Here is a 13,860-nt window from a genome sequence, read left to right as displayed (position 1 = left end):
GACACCTCTATTGTTTGTCCAAATTAAACTGTTGCTATGACACGCTGGCTCTCGTCCTGCAATGATTTTGAAAAAAGTATGATGCTAAAATGGTCATGTTTTATGCCTGTGTTCACTTTTTACACAATCCATTTATTGTCACATTTTTGGTCTTATATAAAAAATAAATAAATAATAGATATTAACTATTTATGTTAATATATATATTATGTATATATTATATATATATATATTATATTTATATATATAATATATATATATTAATATATATGAAATATTAAATAAATATTAAATAAGGCTATCTTTTGTGCATTCATATGCAACGGTTGTGTTCCAGGCTGCCACGGCTCGTGCACGTCGTGCTGGGGTCCGTCGGCGTCTCAGTGCACAGCGTGCTCGCGGGAGCTCCTCCTCCTCCAGGGCCAGTGTGTGGAGGCGTGCGGCGAGGGCCTGTACCCTCACGACCACGCGTGCCACAGTAAGCACGTCCGTTCTTTCCGGCCATCGTGCCAACATGTAACATGGCTCACTTTGCGTGGGCGCAGACTGTCACCCGTCGTGCCGCGGCTGCGTGGGCCCTTTGGCTTCGGACTGCTTGCGCTGCCTCAAAGCCACCGAGGTGCTGGCCCTGCAGTCGCGTGAGCTTCAACCGGCACGCGGGGTCTGTGCGGCGGCCTGTCCGGCCAACGCCTACGCGGACCACCAGCGCACTTGCACAGGTAACGCGCAATCGCTCGTACCGGCAGGAATCGCTCGCTGAGTCACGATAGTCATTTGGGTGGTTCAGTTTATTTGGCTAACAGGCGCCAGTTTCTCAGTTAACGGACTGGCGAACAAGCTCGTCAGTCAGTGACTTGACAAGGTACGTTTGTCAGTCGGTCAAATGGTCCAAAGGGAGTCTGGTGGACTGCAATGTTGCCGTTGACTCGCACGCAATCTGCCAACACATTCAGAAGGATGACAACAAGGAGGGGGGCCGAGCCGAGTGATGCCTTTTGTCTGTCCACTGACGGTGTGAAATTGTATCCACTTAGCAGCAATCTCCATCTTTGAGGGTCATCCAGCGTTCAGCGGCATACTTTTTGGCAGTGGACGCTGTCTTTGAAAGTCACCCCACGTTCAGCAGAACACTTTTTGATGTCTTTGCTTGTTTTTTTTTCTTCTTCTTTTTAACGCCCGCTTTGACTCATTGGTGTTTGTTTTGTGTCTGCACCCAGTGGAAGGATAAAGTGGAACTTTGTAGTTCCAATCTTTTTTGGTGGTTAGCTGGAGACGAACAAGACTTTGGTGTTTACGGAAATGTGCCTGTTAGGCAAATTGTTATTGATGTTTCCAGAAAGTACATTTGTTGCAGCGCGTGTGTGCGCGCGCGTGTGTGTGCCGCCGTAATGATTGCAAATGGATGAGCAGCATTTGGCTTTGGCCTTGCTTCGTGTCAGCGGCCTCGTAGGACAAACGGCGTGCCGGCGTGGCCTCGACCTGACTTGTTGTTGTTTGTGAACAAGCATAAAAGTCCTTCAACGGTGATGGAGGCAAGCCAAAGCGCCTAAATGACGGACGGCCTTCACATCAGTTCATCAAAGACTAAATGACTTTTTATATTTATGAGGCTTGATGTTCGGTAAGGTCAGTTTGAACCTAATTGTTTGTTTTTTACGGAAAAATACGTTAAGGTCATGGAAGACAAAAGTCTTTGAAAACAGCTTGATGATGTTTATAAAAACTTTGATTAGATTTATGGAATTGCCATTGCCGCCGAAAAAATGTCTTTGAGTTTTACAAAAACATGCTGAAGAAACTCGTTCGGGGGGAGGTCATTGTAAACGGAATTGATTTGGATGTTTTGAAATGTTCACCCATCGACCGAAGACTAAAAGAGGGTCCTTGATATTTATTATGCATTTTGTTTGATTTGTGTGTCTGGCTGTCGGCACATGCGTGCGCCTGTGTGTGCGTTTGCGTTCTCCTCCTCCACTGCCCCGAAGCTATGTACAGAAGACGATGCTTGAACAAGCACACCAGACTGTCAGACTCCAGCATCTACGCATACACAAACACGTGTACACACACGCACACGCGCACACACTGCCGGAGATGACAAGTAACCACAGAGCGGAAATTCCAGGCTACAAGTCCCACTTGTCTCTTGTCAGAGACAAAGAAATCCATGTATGTCTTAATTATCGTTAACACAACCCCCCTTCGACACACACACTTCCTGATCACTGTCTTTGATGTTTACAAAACATCAGATAGGACACATAAGATTCGAAATTGTCTTTGATGTTTACAAAAATGTGCCGTTTCGTTTCATCGAAATTCTTTCAATGTTTCCTGATGTTAAAACAACAACATTACTGCTTTTATTGAAGACTCAATTTTGTCGACGCTCGCAAAAGGCAGGCGCTTTTGGTTTATTGGAGACGCAAGTGTCTTTGATGTTTACAAAAATGTGCCGTTTCGTTTCATCGAAATTCTTTCAATGTTTCCTGATGTAAAAAACAACAACATTACTGGTTTTATTGAAGACCCAATTTTGTCGACGCTTGCAAAAGGCAGGCGCCTTTGGTTTATTGAACACTCAAGTGTCTTTGATGTTTACCAAACACCGAGGTCTTTGAAGATCAACGTCTGCATATGTTGGTGTCGCAGAATTCTAAATTGTTTGATATTTACAAGGTATACATTTCATGAAAGACAAACTTGTCTTTGATTACCTTGTCTTTGATGTTTACAAAATGTTGCCAGAAGACAAAATTGCGGATTCTAAAACCATCAAGTTTTTTGAAGACTTACTTGTCTTTGATGCTGCCGATCAACTTACCCAACCGTGTATGCAAACGTAGGCTCTGCTGTGTCGCCTTACAAATCCAAATCAGGGCCGCCCGCCTCGATCCCAAACTCAATGCATCATTGCGATCGTTGCCGCAAAACCAGCCTCATCGACTGGCAAAATTTGTTCCGAATCAGCAGAAAAGTGAGTAATGAAACGGATTGTGTGCAAGAGGGTGCGCTTGATAATGTACTGCGTCAAGCCGGAGGATGCGGCTATTAATCAATACGCGCTCCAACTTTCCTCATCACACCGAGGAATCGAAAGCTTATGCTCGGCTTCTGCAAACGCGTGCACGTGCATCGTTTACACAACGACTAAAATCGATCTCTCCTTGTTCTTCCTTCCAGAATGTCACGCGTCCTGCCGGCACTGCTCAGGACCGTCAGCGGACAACTGCACGTCGTGTCCTATGCCGGCCAGTCTGCACGAGGGACAATGCGTGCAGGCCTGCCCGCACGGCTTCTTCCTACAAGACGGCCAGTGTCAAGGTCATTGGGTTTGCAAGACCGGATGAGCTGTGGTTGTTGTTGTCACTGGCTAGAGAAACGTTAGCTCGAAGCTCTCAGTTTGATTGTTTGTTGGAAATAATCGTTCTGGGTCAGCGTTTCTCATGATGATGATGTGAGGGTTCTAAATTTGCCTTTGCTGCTTTCAGGCTGCCACCCATCTTGCCAAACGTGTTCGGGCGCCTCCCAGGCCGACTGCACCTCTTGCCCCCCGCTGGCCGACCTGCAAACGGGACACTGCCGGACCAGCTGCCCGGAGGGACGCTTCGTCCACGCCTCCACGGCCCGCTGCCTCGGTGAGCTCGTTGTCACTCTTTAGCGCTGAGTCTGACAGCTTTTGCAAATACTACCGCAGAATGGCAAAGGCCATTGAGTGCTTAAATAGCGTCCGCGTGGCAACCCTTCAAGCGACGGATAGTTGAACGTGTCTCCAGACGAGATAACAAGACTGTCAGTCATGTATTCTTTCTCCTCTGCCAAGACTGACAATGTAAAATAGGACACAAGCAAAATTCGACAGTTTAAACACAAACACCGTGGCTCATTTAGAATGTCGCGAGAGTACGTTTTTTGCAGTCCGGTGTGCAAGGTGTGTAATTCCACAGTTGATCACTAGACGGCCGCACATTGTTTTGTTTGACAACATTTGAAAGCATTTCAAGCTCAGCCTAGTTTTTTCCCCCCTGATGTTTATGGAAAGTCATATGCTCATCAATCCTACATGGATATATGCCTACGAATGATTTTCGGGATGAATATTTCTGGCTATTGTGAGATGTTATGTTCGTTAGGTGGGTGTTTGAGAGAACTCCTACTTAAGTACAGATTAAGCGCACTTTTAGTACCTCGGAAAACAATCCTGTGTTAAATGAAATGAAAATGTCCCATGAGCGTTCCCTCCTGCCGCTGTTGTAGTTGACATCTTCGCTGGGTGAAAAAAATGACTTTTTAACGATTAGGATGGAAAACATTCTGAGGAACATTGGGACAATGACGGAGGAGGGTAAGAAGACGCACCAGTGGCTGCAGGCAGACTTTTAATTACACTTTATGATGACGCGCGCTGTTCTCGCTCGGTTAAGCGGTGCGCCTGCGCAGATTTACGAACGCACTCTCGCACGTCAGGAGATCGGGCACGGGGTCAAGTCCAGCTAAAGTGTTGCTTAATAAAAGATGCCTTGTGGGCTCATAAAAGTACAGCAGTCATTATTTCACCGACGCCTCCACCTTCACACGCCACTGGCTCGTACACACACACACACGCACACATGCACGCACGCACACACACACACACACACACATACTCTGTCTGTCTTTGTCTGTCTTTCTGTCTATATATCCAGCTAGCTTGAGTTGTGTAACTAGCTAGCTAACTAGCTACACAACTGAACAGAACGGGTTTCTAAGATAACATTTCAGATGAATTAGGGTTCAAAATTCTGGTTTGAAGACAGCGTGGGGGGTTTAAAACTTGGTTTAGCATTTCCAATTAGGTTTTCAAAACCTAATTAGGTTCCAAATCAGGTTTTGAAACGAAGGTTAGTTCTGTTAACTTGATGGTCCTTCTTTAATTTGTTTAAGATGGTCTGATGTGATTTGTTGCCAGAGTGCAGCCCTGATTGCCAGCGGTGCACGGCCGACCTTCAGACGGGCGTCGGCAGTGTTTGCCTGTGGTGCAAAGGAGCCGGCAACGGCGCCTTGTTGCTAGGCGACCACTGCGTCCCCAGCTGTCCACAGGACCACTACAGCTGGCACGGAGCCTGCCTGCGTAAGAACTGCCTGGAATTGAAAAATCGGACATCGTGGGAGCGGGTCTTGCCCGGGTTATTTTCTGGGACTAATCTGAATTTTCTCCGGAAGATGTTACTTTTTTCTCGATAAATATATGGGAAAAATACAATTTTATTTCAATTGATCATGTCTACAAATCGAAAAATAAGCGCTTGACTTTGTCGTGTAAGAATCCCATTTTATTCCCCAGGATGTCACCAGTCATGTGAGGCGTGCAGTGGGGCGGGGCCTCTTGCCTGCACTTCCTGTCACGCCCCCAGCGTTTTGCTGCCCTCCGGGGAGTGCGCCCTCCGGTGCCCAATGGGTTACTACAGAAACGACCGCAGGGTCTGTGAAGGTCAGTCCGAACAACCAAACCAAACGGCAATTTTGTACGTTGACTACAATTTGTCCCTCCACCAGACATTATTTGCACATCTAATACTGTTTATAAGGAGGAGCGCGTGCACATGCAGGAATTTCTGGAAAGTCCTCCTTGTATCTAAAGTCTCTGATTGACTTGGAAAAAAATGAGATTTTATTTGTGTAAGAATAAGTGTTTCTTGAAAAAAAAAAAAAAATCCTCAATTATACGTACATCTTTGTTAGGAGGAAAAAATACTGACTTTTGTCTTGGAACAAAAATCTGAAAAAAATAAGACTGTATTTCTTATGAAACAGCAGATTTTTCTACAAATATATAACTTTATTTTTCTTGAAAAAAAATCCTCATAACATGACATATACCATTTTATTCCCGAAGGATAATCACAATATTCTCATACAAATACTTAACTTTATTCTCGGGTGACATAGGAGTTTATTTTGACATTTTGTGGATAAAAAAACGTTTTCTTCATTTTCCAGCTTTTAAAAAAATTATTATTCTCACGAGTTGATTTTGTTTCCCATTAAAAAATTCTTTAAAAAAAAAAAAAGACTTTAATCTTGTAAAATTGCTCCCCCCAAAAAAAGATTGATACTTTTTTTTTTTTTTTTGGCTTTTATCCATTTTTTTTAATCGTGTGACTCCCGAGTACCAAATTGTAAGCGTGCTGCTGTGGTTGACAGCGTGCCAGCAGCAGTGCCTGACCTGCGAGGGGGCGGACGCCTGCACTTCCTGCCGCGACCCGGCCAAGGTGCTGCTGTTCGGCGAGTGCCGCTACGAAAGCTGTGCCCAGCAGTACTACCTCAACAGCACCACGCGCACCTGCACAGGTATCTGCGAGCGGACCAGCCAAACCTTTCCAACAACTTTTTGTCCATGAGACATAAACGGAAGTGGACTGTGCAGAGTGCGACTGGAGCTGCAACGCGTGCCGCGGGCCGCTGCGCACCGACTGCCTGCAGTGCATGGACGGCGACGTGCTATGGGACGGCGTCTGCGCCCACAGCTGCCCGCCGGGATTCTACCGGGATGGGGACGGATGCCTCGGTAAGCGTGCGAACCGCATCCCGTCGACCGAAATTCCACGCGGGAGGTCTTTTATTTGCGTCCGTTTCCCGTTTGCAGGCTGCGACGACAACTGCGAGGAGTGCAGCGGTCCCGGGCGGTGCCTGCGATGCCGGCCCCCTCACGTCACGCTGCGAGGTCAATGCGTGCTCCGGTGCGGCAGAAACTACTTCCTGGACGCCGCCACGCACTCCTGCCAGCGTAAGACTGCTTGCGTAACGGACGAGACGTCGTCATCCGAGATTTGACGTTTTGCTTTTTCAGCGTGCTCCACCGACTGCGTGCTGTGCGACGGAGTGGGACGTTGCCGAGCTTGCGGACAGCAGAGTTATCTCATGGAGGGATACTGCACCCCCGACTGTGGACATGGTTACTTCGCCCATCGGAATAGAACCTGCCACGGTAACGACTTTTTATTTTTTTGATACCGACATTAGTTTGTCATTGGAGGATCCTACGAAATGGGCCAAATTCACTTCTAAAATGTTGTCTCCATACCATGAGGATGGATTCCGTTGTGTTTTGTACATCATTGGGTTCTTGAGCCTTCTTATTTTTTTTTTGTGGGGCTACATTTTGATAAATTTGCCTACCAGATTTCATGTCGCAAAGCCTGACAGGCTTCAATGGCCAAATTTTCCAAAACGTTCTGGGGAGTCCATGCATAAAAAGTAATCCTAAAAATGACCATTTTGAATAAAAACGACCGTTTTTTTGTTTCTTGAGACTTTTTTGGTGGGTCTACCCTTGACAGACGTTCCTACCAGATTTCATGTGAAACAAGTGAAGAGTTTGTCTTTGAACAGCCCCTCCCACACCAAAATGGCCGATTCCCTGAACCTTTTGACAGGTTCTCGAGACGTTTCGGTGGGTCTACTTGTGATGAATGCCTAGCAATTTTTTGGAGGCCAATTTAAAGTGGTTTCAACAGATGAATCTCTCCAAACTCGCTTTTTGTAAATGGCCCCAACATGTTCCTGTGTATTTTTGGACTTTATTTCATGAGACATTTTCTGTCTGGACTCACGCCAGACAAGGCTACCAAATTTCATATTATGAAGCAAAAAGGCCTTGGGGGCCCAATTTGCAAAATCTCTCTATGAGGAGTCACTCTTTGAAATAAAAACAAAAAGCATTAGTGCTACATTTCAGTCACGTCATGTAAAATGAGAATATTTCCATCAACACTCCTCTGAAGAAAGAAAGAAAAGTCTCCTGGGTTTGGAAGCTGATGTGATATTGAAAGGCCGCGGGCTGACAATTTCTCACCATTCCCTGAGCAGACAGTGAAAGATTGTATAGTTCTCCCGACATTGCGTAACATGTCATAAATCATCGCGGAAACAAAGCTCCCCTAGCTTCTCTCAGTCTTGAAACTAAAACGTGACATCACGCTTGCTATTATTGGAGCTGCCATTACCGAACATTTGTGTTAGGAAATCATTCGTCGCTCATGATGCCGCCACGTATGCAAATTTAATCAAGACGCTGTCATAAATCGCCTGGACGACCTCAACGCGTGCGTCACGTGGAAAAATAAATCCAAAGGTTGACGGACAGCTTAGCTCGGGCCTGCCGTTTGTGTTTATGGCCTGGGATAATACAGCGGCGTCACTGTCAGCAGGAAAAACAAATTGCGCGGCAGCCCGCTTGTAAAACGCTCACCGCGGGAATATTTAGGCGCCACCCACCGCAACAATAAATAAGAAAAGGTGTAAATTTTACACGCAGCACCGGATGATTCATGTATCGGTTGGCTGAGCGAGTGCGCAAACGATCGCGCGTTAGCGTCTGGCGCTCGACGGACCTTTAAGACTTCCATTTTTTTTTTTACATTCGTATGAACCTAAGTTCCTGTTTCAGTTAACAAATGTCATCCTTCAAAAACAAACTGCAAATGTTGTGTAAAGAGATTTGAATAATTGGAGTTTCATATGCCATTCATGTCTTTTAGCCAACAGCAGGCCGCCTACGCTCCACATCAACGGTTCCCTGCAGGTTCCTCTCGGCGGTTCCGTCGCGCTGTCCCCGACTCTTGTGCAAGTAGAGGATGCCGACAGCCCGCCGGAGGCTCTCGTGGTCCGGTTGGTCCGCCCACCCGCCAACGGCCGCCTGCTCCTCCTCCGGGCGGGGCCGGAGGACCGTCAGGAGCCGGGCCAACGAGAGCTGAGCGAACGAGACGCCTTCACGTGGGCCCAGCTGGAAATCGGTCGGGTTCACTTCCAACACCAGAAGGACAAAGCCAGGTGAGAAACCTCAGTAGGGCGCCTCCTCCCAGAACTGGGTAATTTGTATCTTTTCTTTTTCACCCCCTCAAAAAGAAGTGGGTCGATTTTTGAGAAGCAATGATTCAAACTTTGCACCTTTCTCATTAAAAAAAAAAAGATGGCCAATTTCCAGTCTTTGAATATTGCCAACTATTCCTCCACATTTCACTTCTCAGAGCACCAATAGATGTTTTAAAAGACCCCCCCCCCTTAAGTTACAAGTTAAAATGCTTGGCATATTTTCTGACTTGCCTTTCCTTTCATCCTCTGCAGGATTGGCGAATTCACTCTGCAAGTAGCCGACCCTCAGCTGACGTCTCAAGCAGAAACTATTCAAGTTCAAGCGCTTTCAATGCAGGTGAGAACACACACACACACACACACACACAACTTTAACCAGTCGCTGCTGTGAAAAATGAAAAACAAAACATATTTTCATCACTTGGACAAAAAGGAGAAGGCAAAGGTCTTAGCATGCAAATGCAGTATGAGGATGCGAATCGGCCCGTGTGATGAGGGTCAACGTTTCATGGAACGCAGCCAACGTTTCCACGTTCATAAGAAATGAAAATAAAGTCGCTCGGTGCCTACGTAACGCCGCCGCCTACGAGGCAAAGAAAGACTTGATTGAAATCTCCATGGGCAACTCTGCCGGCGGCCATTTTAGCGCCATCTCAGAATCAGATGACCTCGCAACACCCTCAAGTTCCAGGAACTTCACAATTTTGCCTGGCAACCAGCAACTTGTGAACAGCTATGTTGGAAATTGCCTTCAAGGCTGAGCAAGCACACTGCCAGAACTTTTTTTTGACTCAAGATACGCACAATATGAAATGATTCAAATATGAACATAGGTGGTCGCATTCAAAGAGCTCGCAGCTTGCAAGCCAAGAAAAACAAACATCCCGGGAAGCCGGCAGCATACACAGGAAGGATTTTTGCACCCCCATGAGGGCCGATGACAGCCCAGACACCTCCTCCCCCCTCCACCTCCTCTCCCTTCTCCTCGCTTACCTGCAGCTCTGCAAGACAAGGTCAAGCCTCCTGCATTGAGTGTTTGTTTGCCTCGGGAGGAGATTTACTTGTTTGCCTTTTTGTGACTCGGTGTGTCTTTGCGCACACTCTTTTGTTTTGCTGCAGTAGGAAGACAAGGCGGGATTTGGGTGCTCGCCTGGGGGGCTCGGTTGTCTGTCTGCTGGAGATAATTGCTCCAAAGTGGAGACATTTGTCACCGGACCGTCACTGTGTTCCAGCTTTGTTTAATGGCTCAGTCCGACAAGGGTTGTTTTGTTTTGCGCCTGCGTGATTGCTTGCGTGTGTGATCATGGTCTTGTTTGGGCTTGAGCTTGTTCTTCTCTGCCTGAACCTTTTGCTCAAGCTGTCATCATCGGGGACTTGGGAATGGCAGGGGAAAGCACTTGCAAATCTGCAGGGAAGAAACAAGCAAGAATAAAGCGTCAGTAATTGTTTGCCGACACCTACAAACACACCAAGAACGATGAGGGGAAAATGATGCCAATGCAAATGGAGACCAAAAAAAAAAAAAAAAACTCTCATAGGAACGGAAAGAAAGCAAAGTGTGGAGAGTCTCTGTCACCAAAATGTGACTGCTAACAGCCTCGAAATAGTCTGACTTTTTTTTTTTTTTGCGAGTTTAATAATCTGGCCCCGACCTCCCGTTTGTGTCTTGCAGCCTCCGAGGGTGCTGGTGTTAGCGCCCCTGCGGGTCAGAGGTCCCGGCGAGGCGTCGACCATCACCAAGTCCACTCTTCTGGTGGAAGATCCCGACAACCCGGCGGACGTACTGCTGCTGCTTCTGGAGGCTCCTCGCCACGGCCGGCTGACGCGCGTGCACGGTGAGCGATCGCTGAGCCGCTTCAAGCTAGAGGAGCTCGCTGGTGAGCGCGTGCAGTACGTACACGACGGATCGCCGGAGACGCGGGACCACCTGGTGCTGCAGGTCAACGACGGACACAGCTACCAGAATGTCCTGCTTCAAGTGCACATTGGTCACAAGGTGGGAAAATACAAAAACCTGCCTTGAAACCCTACCCTCACTTAAAAGCCTAATTGCAAGCCAAGCTTGAAAAGTTGACCCCGGCTTGAAAAATCTCAACTGAAACCTTAATCACGTCTCGACCCTATTTCAAACACTAATTTGGCAGGCAAAGCCAAGCTTGAAATCCTACTTTGAAAGCCCGACCCTATTTTGAAAGTCGAACCCAGGCTTGGACCCTGTGCTTGAAACCTTACCCCTCTGTTGAAACCCCAATTGTTGTTTTGAAACCTAACAGACTTTGAAAGCCTCACCTTAGCCCTTAACCCAGCCTAAACTAAAACACTGACCTTGTCTTGAAACCTTAATGCCGTTTTTCAAACGAATGTAAAGGCTGCTGCTGCTGCTGCTTCTTGTTGTTCTTGACATCCTGTGACTCGTCTTTGAGCCCTATTTGTCAACCTTCACCTTTACTTGAAGCCCGGGCGGTGTCTTGAAAACGCAGCCTTGCTTTAAAGCCGCTCGGTGGCTTCGTGAACATTCCATGTGACAACATGTCAGCGCGCGCCATATGCTAGGCTACATTCACGAGCACCCTACCAGAAGGTTCGACTTTGACTTGATTTACCCTCAACCATCTGGCCCATGTAGAGAGTTAGGGGGAGAAAAAACAAGAAAGTATTGTGTGTTTTGAAAACTTTGCCGTGCTCTTGTTGAAGGCTGACAACTCCTTTGAGCTGCACTTTGTTCCGGGAACGTGGGTGAAAGGGGGCGGCATGGTGAGACTCGGCAGAAAGCAACTGCAGACGCGCTACAAGGGCGTCGCTGCCGACCGCATCCTTTACACCATCCTGGACTCCGACCAGCGGCCCCAATACGGTAAAACAAACAAACAAACAAACAAACGTGCCGAGATGATGCATAAACGACTTGAAAAAGTATTGTTAAAAGAGAAAATTTTCATTTCGATTTTACGGTAGTCGTTGATAATCCGTTGACGTTGCGGGTCAGTTTGACCCGCAACATAAAGGGATTGTCAAACATGATGTGAATAGGCCGTCTAGATTGGAAGTTCTTCGGCAATGGGTGGGCTCTATCCATCCATCCATCCATCCAGGTGAAGTGGTGCTGGTGTCCATGTCCGCCGACGCTCCGCCGGGAGGCGGGACCCCAACGGCGAGGGGCGAGCCAGGCTTCACCGCCACCTCCTCCTTCACGCAGCAGGACGTGGACGACGGCACCGTGTGGTACCGACACTTTGGCAGCGGGACCCCGGCTGACTCCTTCCGCTTCCAGGTTGGTCTGTGAAAATGTCGGAGCCGCTTGTAATTATTTTTTTTTTTTTTCAATGGACAAAAAAAGCATACAGCCCATTTGTCATCATATTATCATTTTTGTTATGTTTGTTTCATTGTGATTTCCACCCACCATACATCGCAATTGTACACATTTTTTTGACTCTCTAGACCTCCCTTGGTCCTTGAAAAGGGGCGCTCAGCGTTTTCCTGCCAATCTTTTCATTGGCAACACCTCAAAGCAGCCAAAAGCGCCGCGGCCCCATGCCAATACTTGTTTGATTTGAATGACTCTCAAACGACAATTCTCAAGCGCCTCTTCAATTGGATGCTGTCAAATTCCTGGAAGGAAGGGAAGGCGATGAATGAATTGATTTTTTTTTTTGGGTCATTTTCAGGAATCCCTTTAAGGCAAATGATTTGAAGCCCCGTTTTGGCTTTTTTTTTAAAAAAAAAAAGAAAAAATGGCAGCCAGTCGCTGTGACTTGAAATAGTCACAAAAGGGTGGTTTTGAGTTGTTGAGTTCTACCCTGTGTTTTATCTGCTCAGGTGTCTACAGAGGCAGCCGCTGTCAGGCAAAGCGAACCACAGACCTTCACCGTCGGAGTTTTCCCGCAAGTGCCCGGATTCCCTCAGCTCCACCCGGACTGTCAGCTCCAAGTCACGGTGAGGCCAAAGGAGACGCGTCAAAGGACGGCCCGGCCCGCCAACTGACATTTCTGTCTAGCGTGGCTCGAGAGGCAAAACCAATTTCAGAGAAAGTGGCCCTTTTTGTGAAAACAGGCCCTGGAGGATCGTGTGACAGAGATAACGCCCACAGCTCTTTCCTTCGTGGACTCCGAGACCCCCAGTGATGGTCTCGTCTACAACATCACCAAACCGCTGCCGGCCGGACAAGGTCGTGGGCACGCAGGCACGCCCGCGCGCGCCCTCCTTTGCCACAGTGGCATGAAATGTGCCTCTCCCCCGGTCACCAGGTGCCATCGAGCACGGCGACAGGCCATACGCGGCGGTCAGCCATTTCACGCAGGCCGACGTGGACAAGGGCAAGATCGTCTACAGGCCCCCTCGGGCCCCTCCGCACCTGCAAGAGCTCTACCAGTACTCCTTCATGGGTAGCCGCCTTCTTTAATTTTGCTCAAGTGATGACAAACAGACGCAGCATTTTGAGAGCGCTCGAGTTGAGACTGCAAGAAAAAAACGTTGGCGATGCCGATTTGTTTTCATGCAGCTCATGTATTGGATCAAAGGCCATTTTAAATACCCTCGTTAATATTCCTGTCCATGCCCGCAATTATTTTGTGGGATATTGGCCGCCAAAGGTTTAATCAGCTTTTTATGAGCCTTTGATCTGCCTAGTGCTGTGACATGACTGTGTCTCAAATGTTAATGCTAGGCTAACAAGATGTTGTAAGTCAAATGTTAATAGTGTCTCAATGAGAAACGTTTTAAAAGGGCATACCTTTCGAAAAGACGACTCGTTTATACCTGTCTGTCTGTCCGTCTGAAGAACCAAGTAGTCATATTTGATGGCAATTTTTTGTCCACTTAAACTGTTGTGTGATTTTTTTTATATTTTTTTCAGGTCTTCCCGAGTCATTGAGCGTCTTCTTCACAGGTAAATAAATAGCTTGACGACTTCAATCAAACAGAGCGCCACCTGCTTCAAACATCCTGTCGCTTTCTTGTTTTGAGTGACTTGAATGTTCACCGCTCATCTTCCGGCTCGCCTCGTCC

The 13,860-nt window shown here is 47.3% G+C and overlaps 1 protein-coding gene across 2 annotated transcripts in view; it reads left to right on the top strand.

The window, feature by feature from the left end:
• Positions 1 to 13,860, top strand: part of fras1 (Fraser extracellular matrix complex subunit 1) — a 63,880-nt gene that overhangs the window by 32,545 nt on the left and 17,475 nt on the right. For both annotated transcript variants that reach the window (XM_037258916.1, XM_037258917.1), the window contains 19 exons: positions 338 to 478; positions 546 to 719; positions 3,184 to 3,324; positions 3,492 to 3,638; positions 4,949 to 5,110; positions 5,324 to 5,470; positions 6,184 to 6,330; positions 6,407 to 6,547; positions 6,626 to 6,766; positions 6,830 to 6,967; positions 8,520 to 8,811; positions 9,106 to 9,190; positions 10,526 to 10,849; positions 11,548 to 11,707; positions 11,946 to 12,124; positions 12,673 to 12,789; positions 12,907 to 13,021; positions 13,101 to 13,238; positions 13,709 to 13,741. In XM_037258916.1, coding sequence (XP_037114811.1) covers positions 338 to 478; positions 546 to 719; positions 3,184 to 3,324; positions 3,492 to 3,638; positions 4,949 to 5,110; positions 5,324 to 5,470; positions 6,184 to 6,330; positions 6,407 to 6,547; positions 6,626 to 6,766; positions 6,830 to 6,967; positions 8,520 to 8,811; positions 9,106 to 9,190; positions 10,526 to 10,849; positions 11,548 to 11,707; positions 11,946 to 12,124; positions 12,673 to 12,789; positions 12,907 to 13,021; positions 13,101 to 13,238; positions 13,709 to 13,741 — 2,922 coding nt within the window. The remainder of the gene's footprint in view (positions 1 to 337; positions 479 to 545; positions 720 to 3,183; positions 3,325 to 3,491; positions 3,639 to 4,948; positions 5,111 to 5,323; positions 5,471 to 6,183; positions 6,331 to 6,406; positions 6,548 to 6,625; positions 6,767 to 6,829; positions 6,968 to 8,519; positions 8,812 to 9,105; positions 9,191 to 10,525; positions 10,850 to 11,547; positions 11,708 to 11,945; positions 12,125 to 12,672; positions 12,790 to 12,906; positions 13,022 to 13,100; positions 13,239 to 13,708; positions 13,742 to 13,860) is intronic.

This window comes from Syngnathus acus, chromosome 9 (assembly GCF_901709675.1).
Source record: "Syngnathus acus chromosome 9, fSynAcu1.2, whole genome shotgun sequence".
NCBI classification, from domain to species: domain Eukaryota; kingdom Metazoa; phylum Chordata; class Actinopteri; order Syngnathiformes; family Syngnathidae; genus Syngnathus; species Syngnathus acus.
Note: the sequence above shows the minus strand (reverse complement) of the source record. Positions and strands in the feature narration are given on the sequence as shown.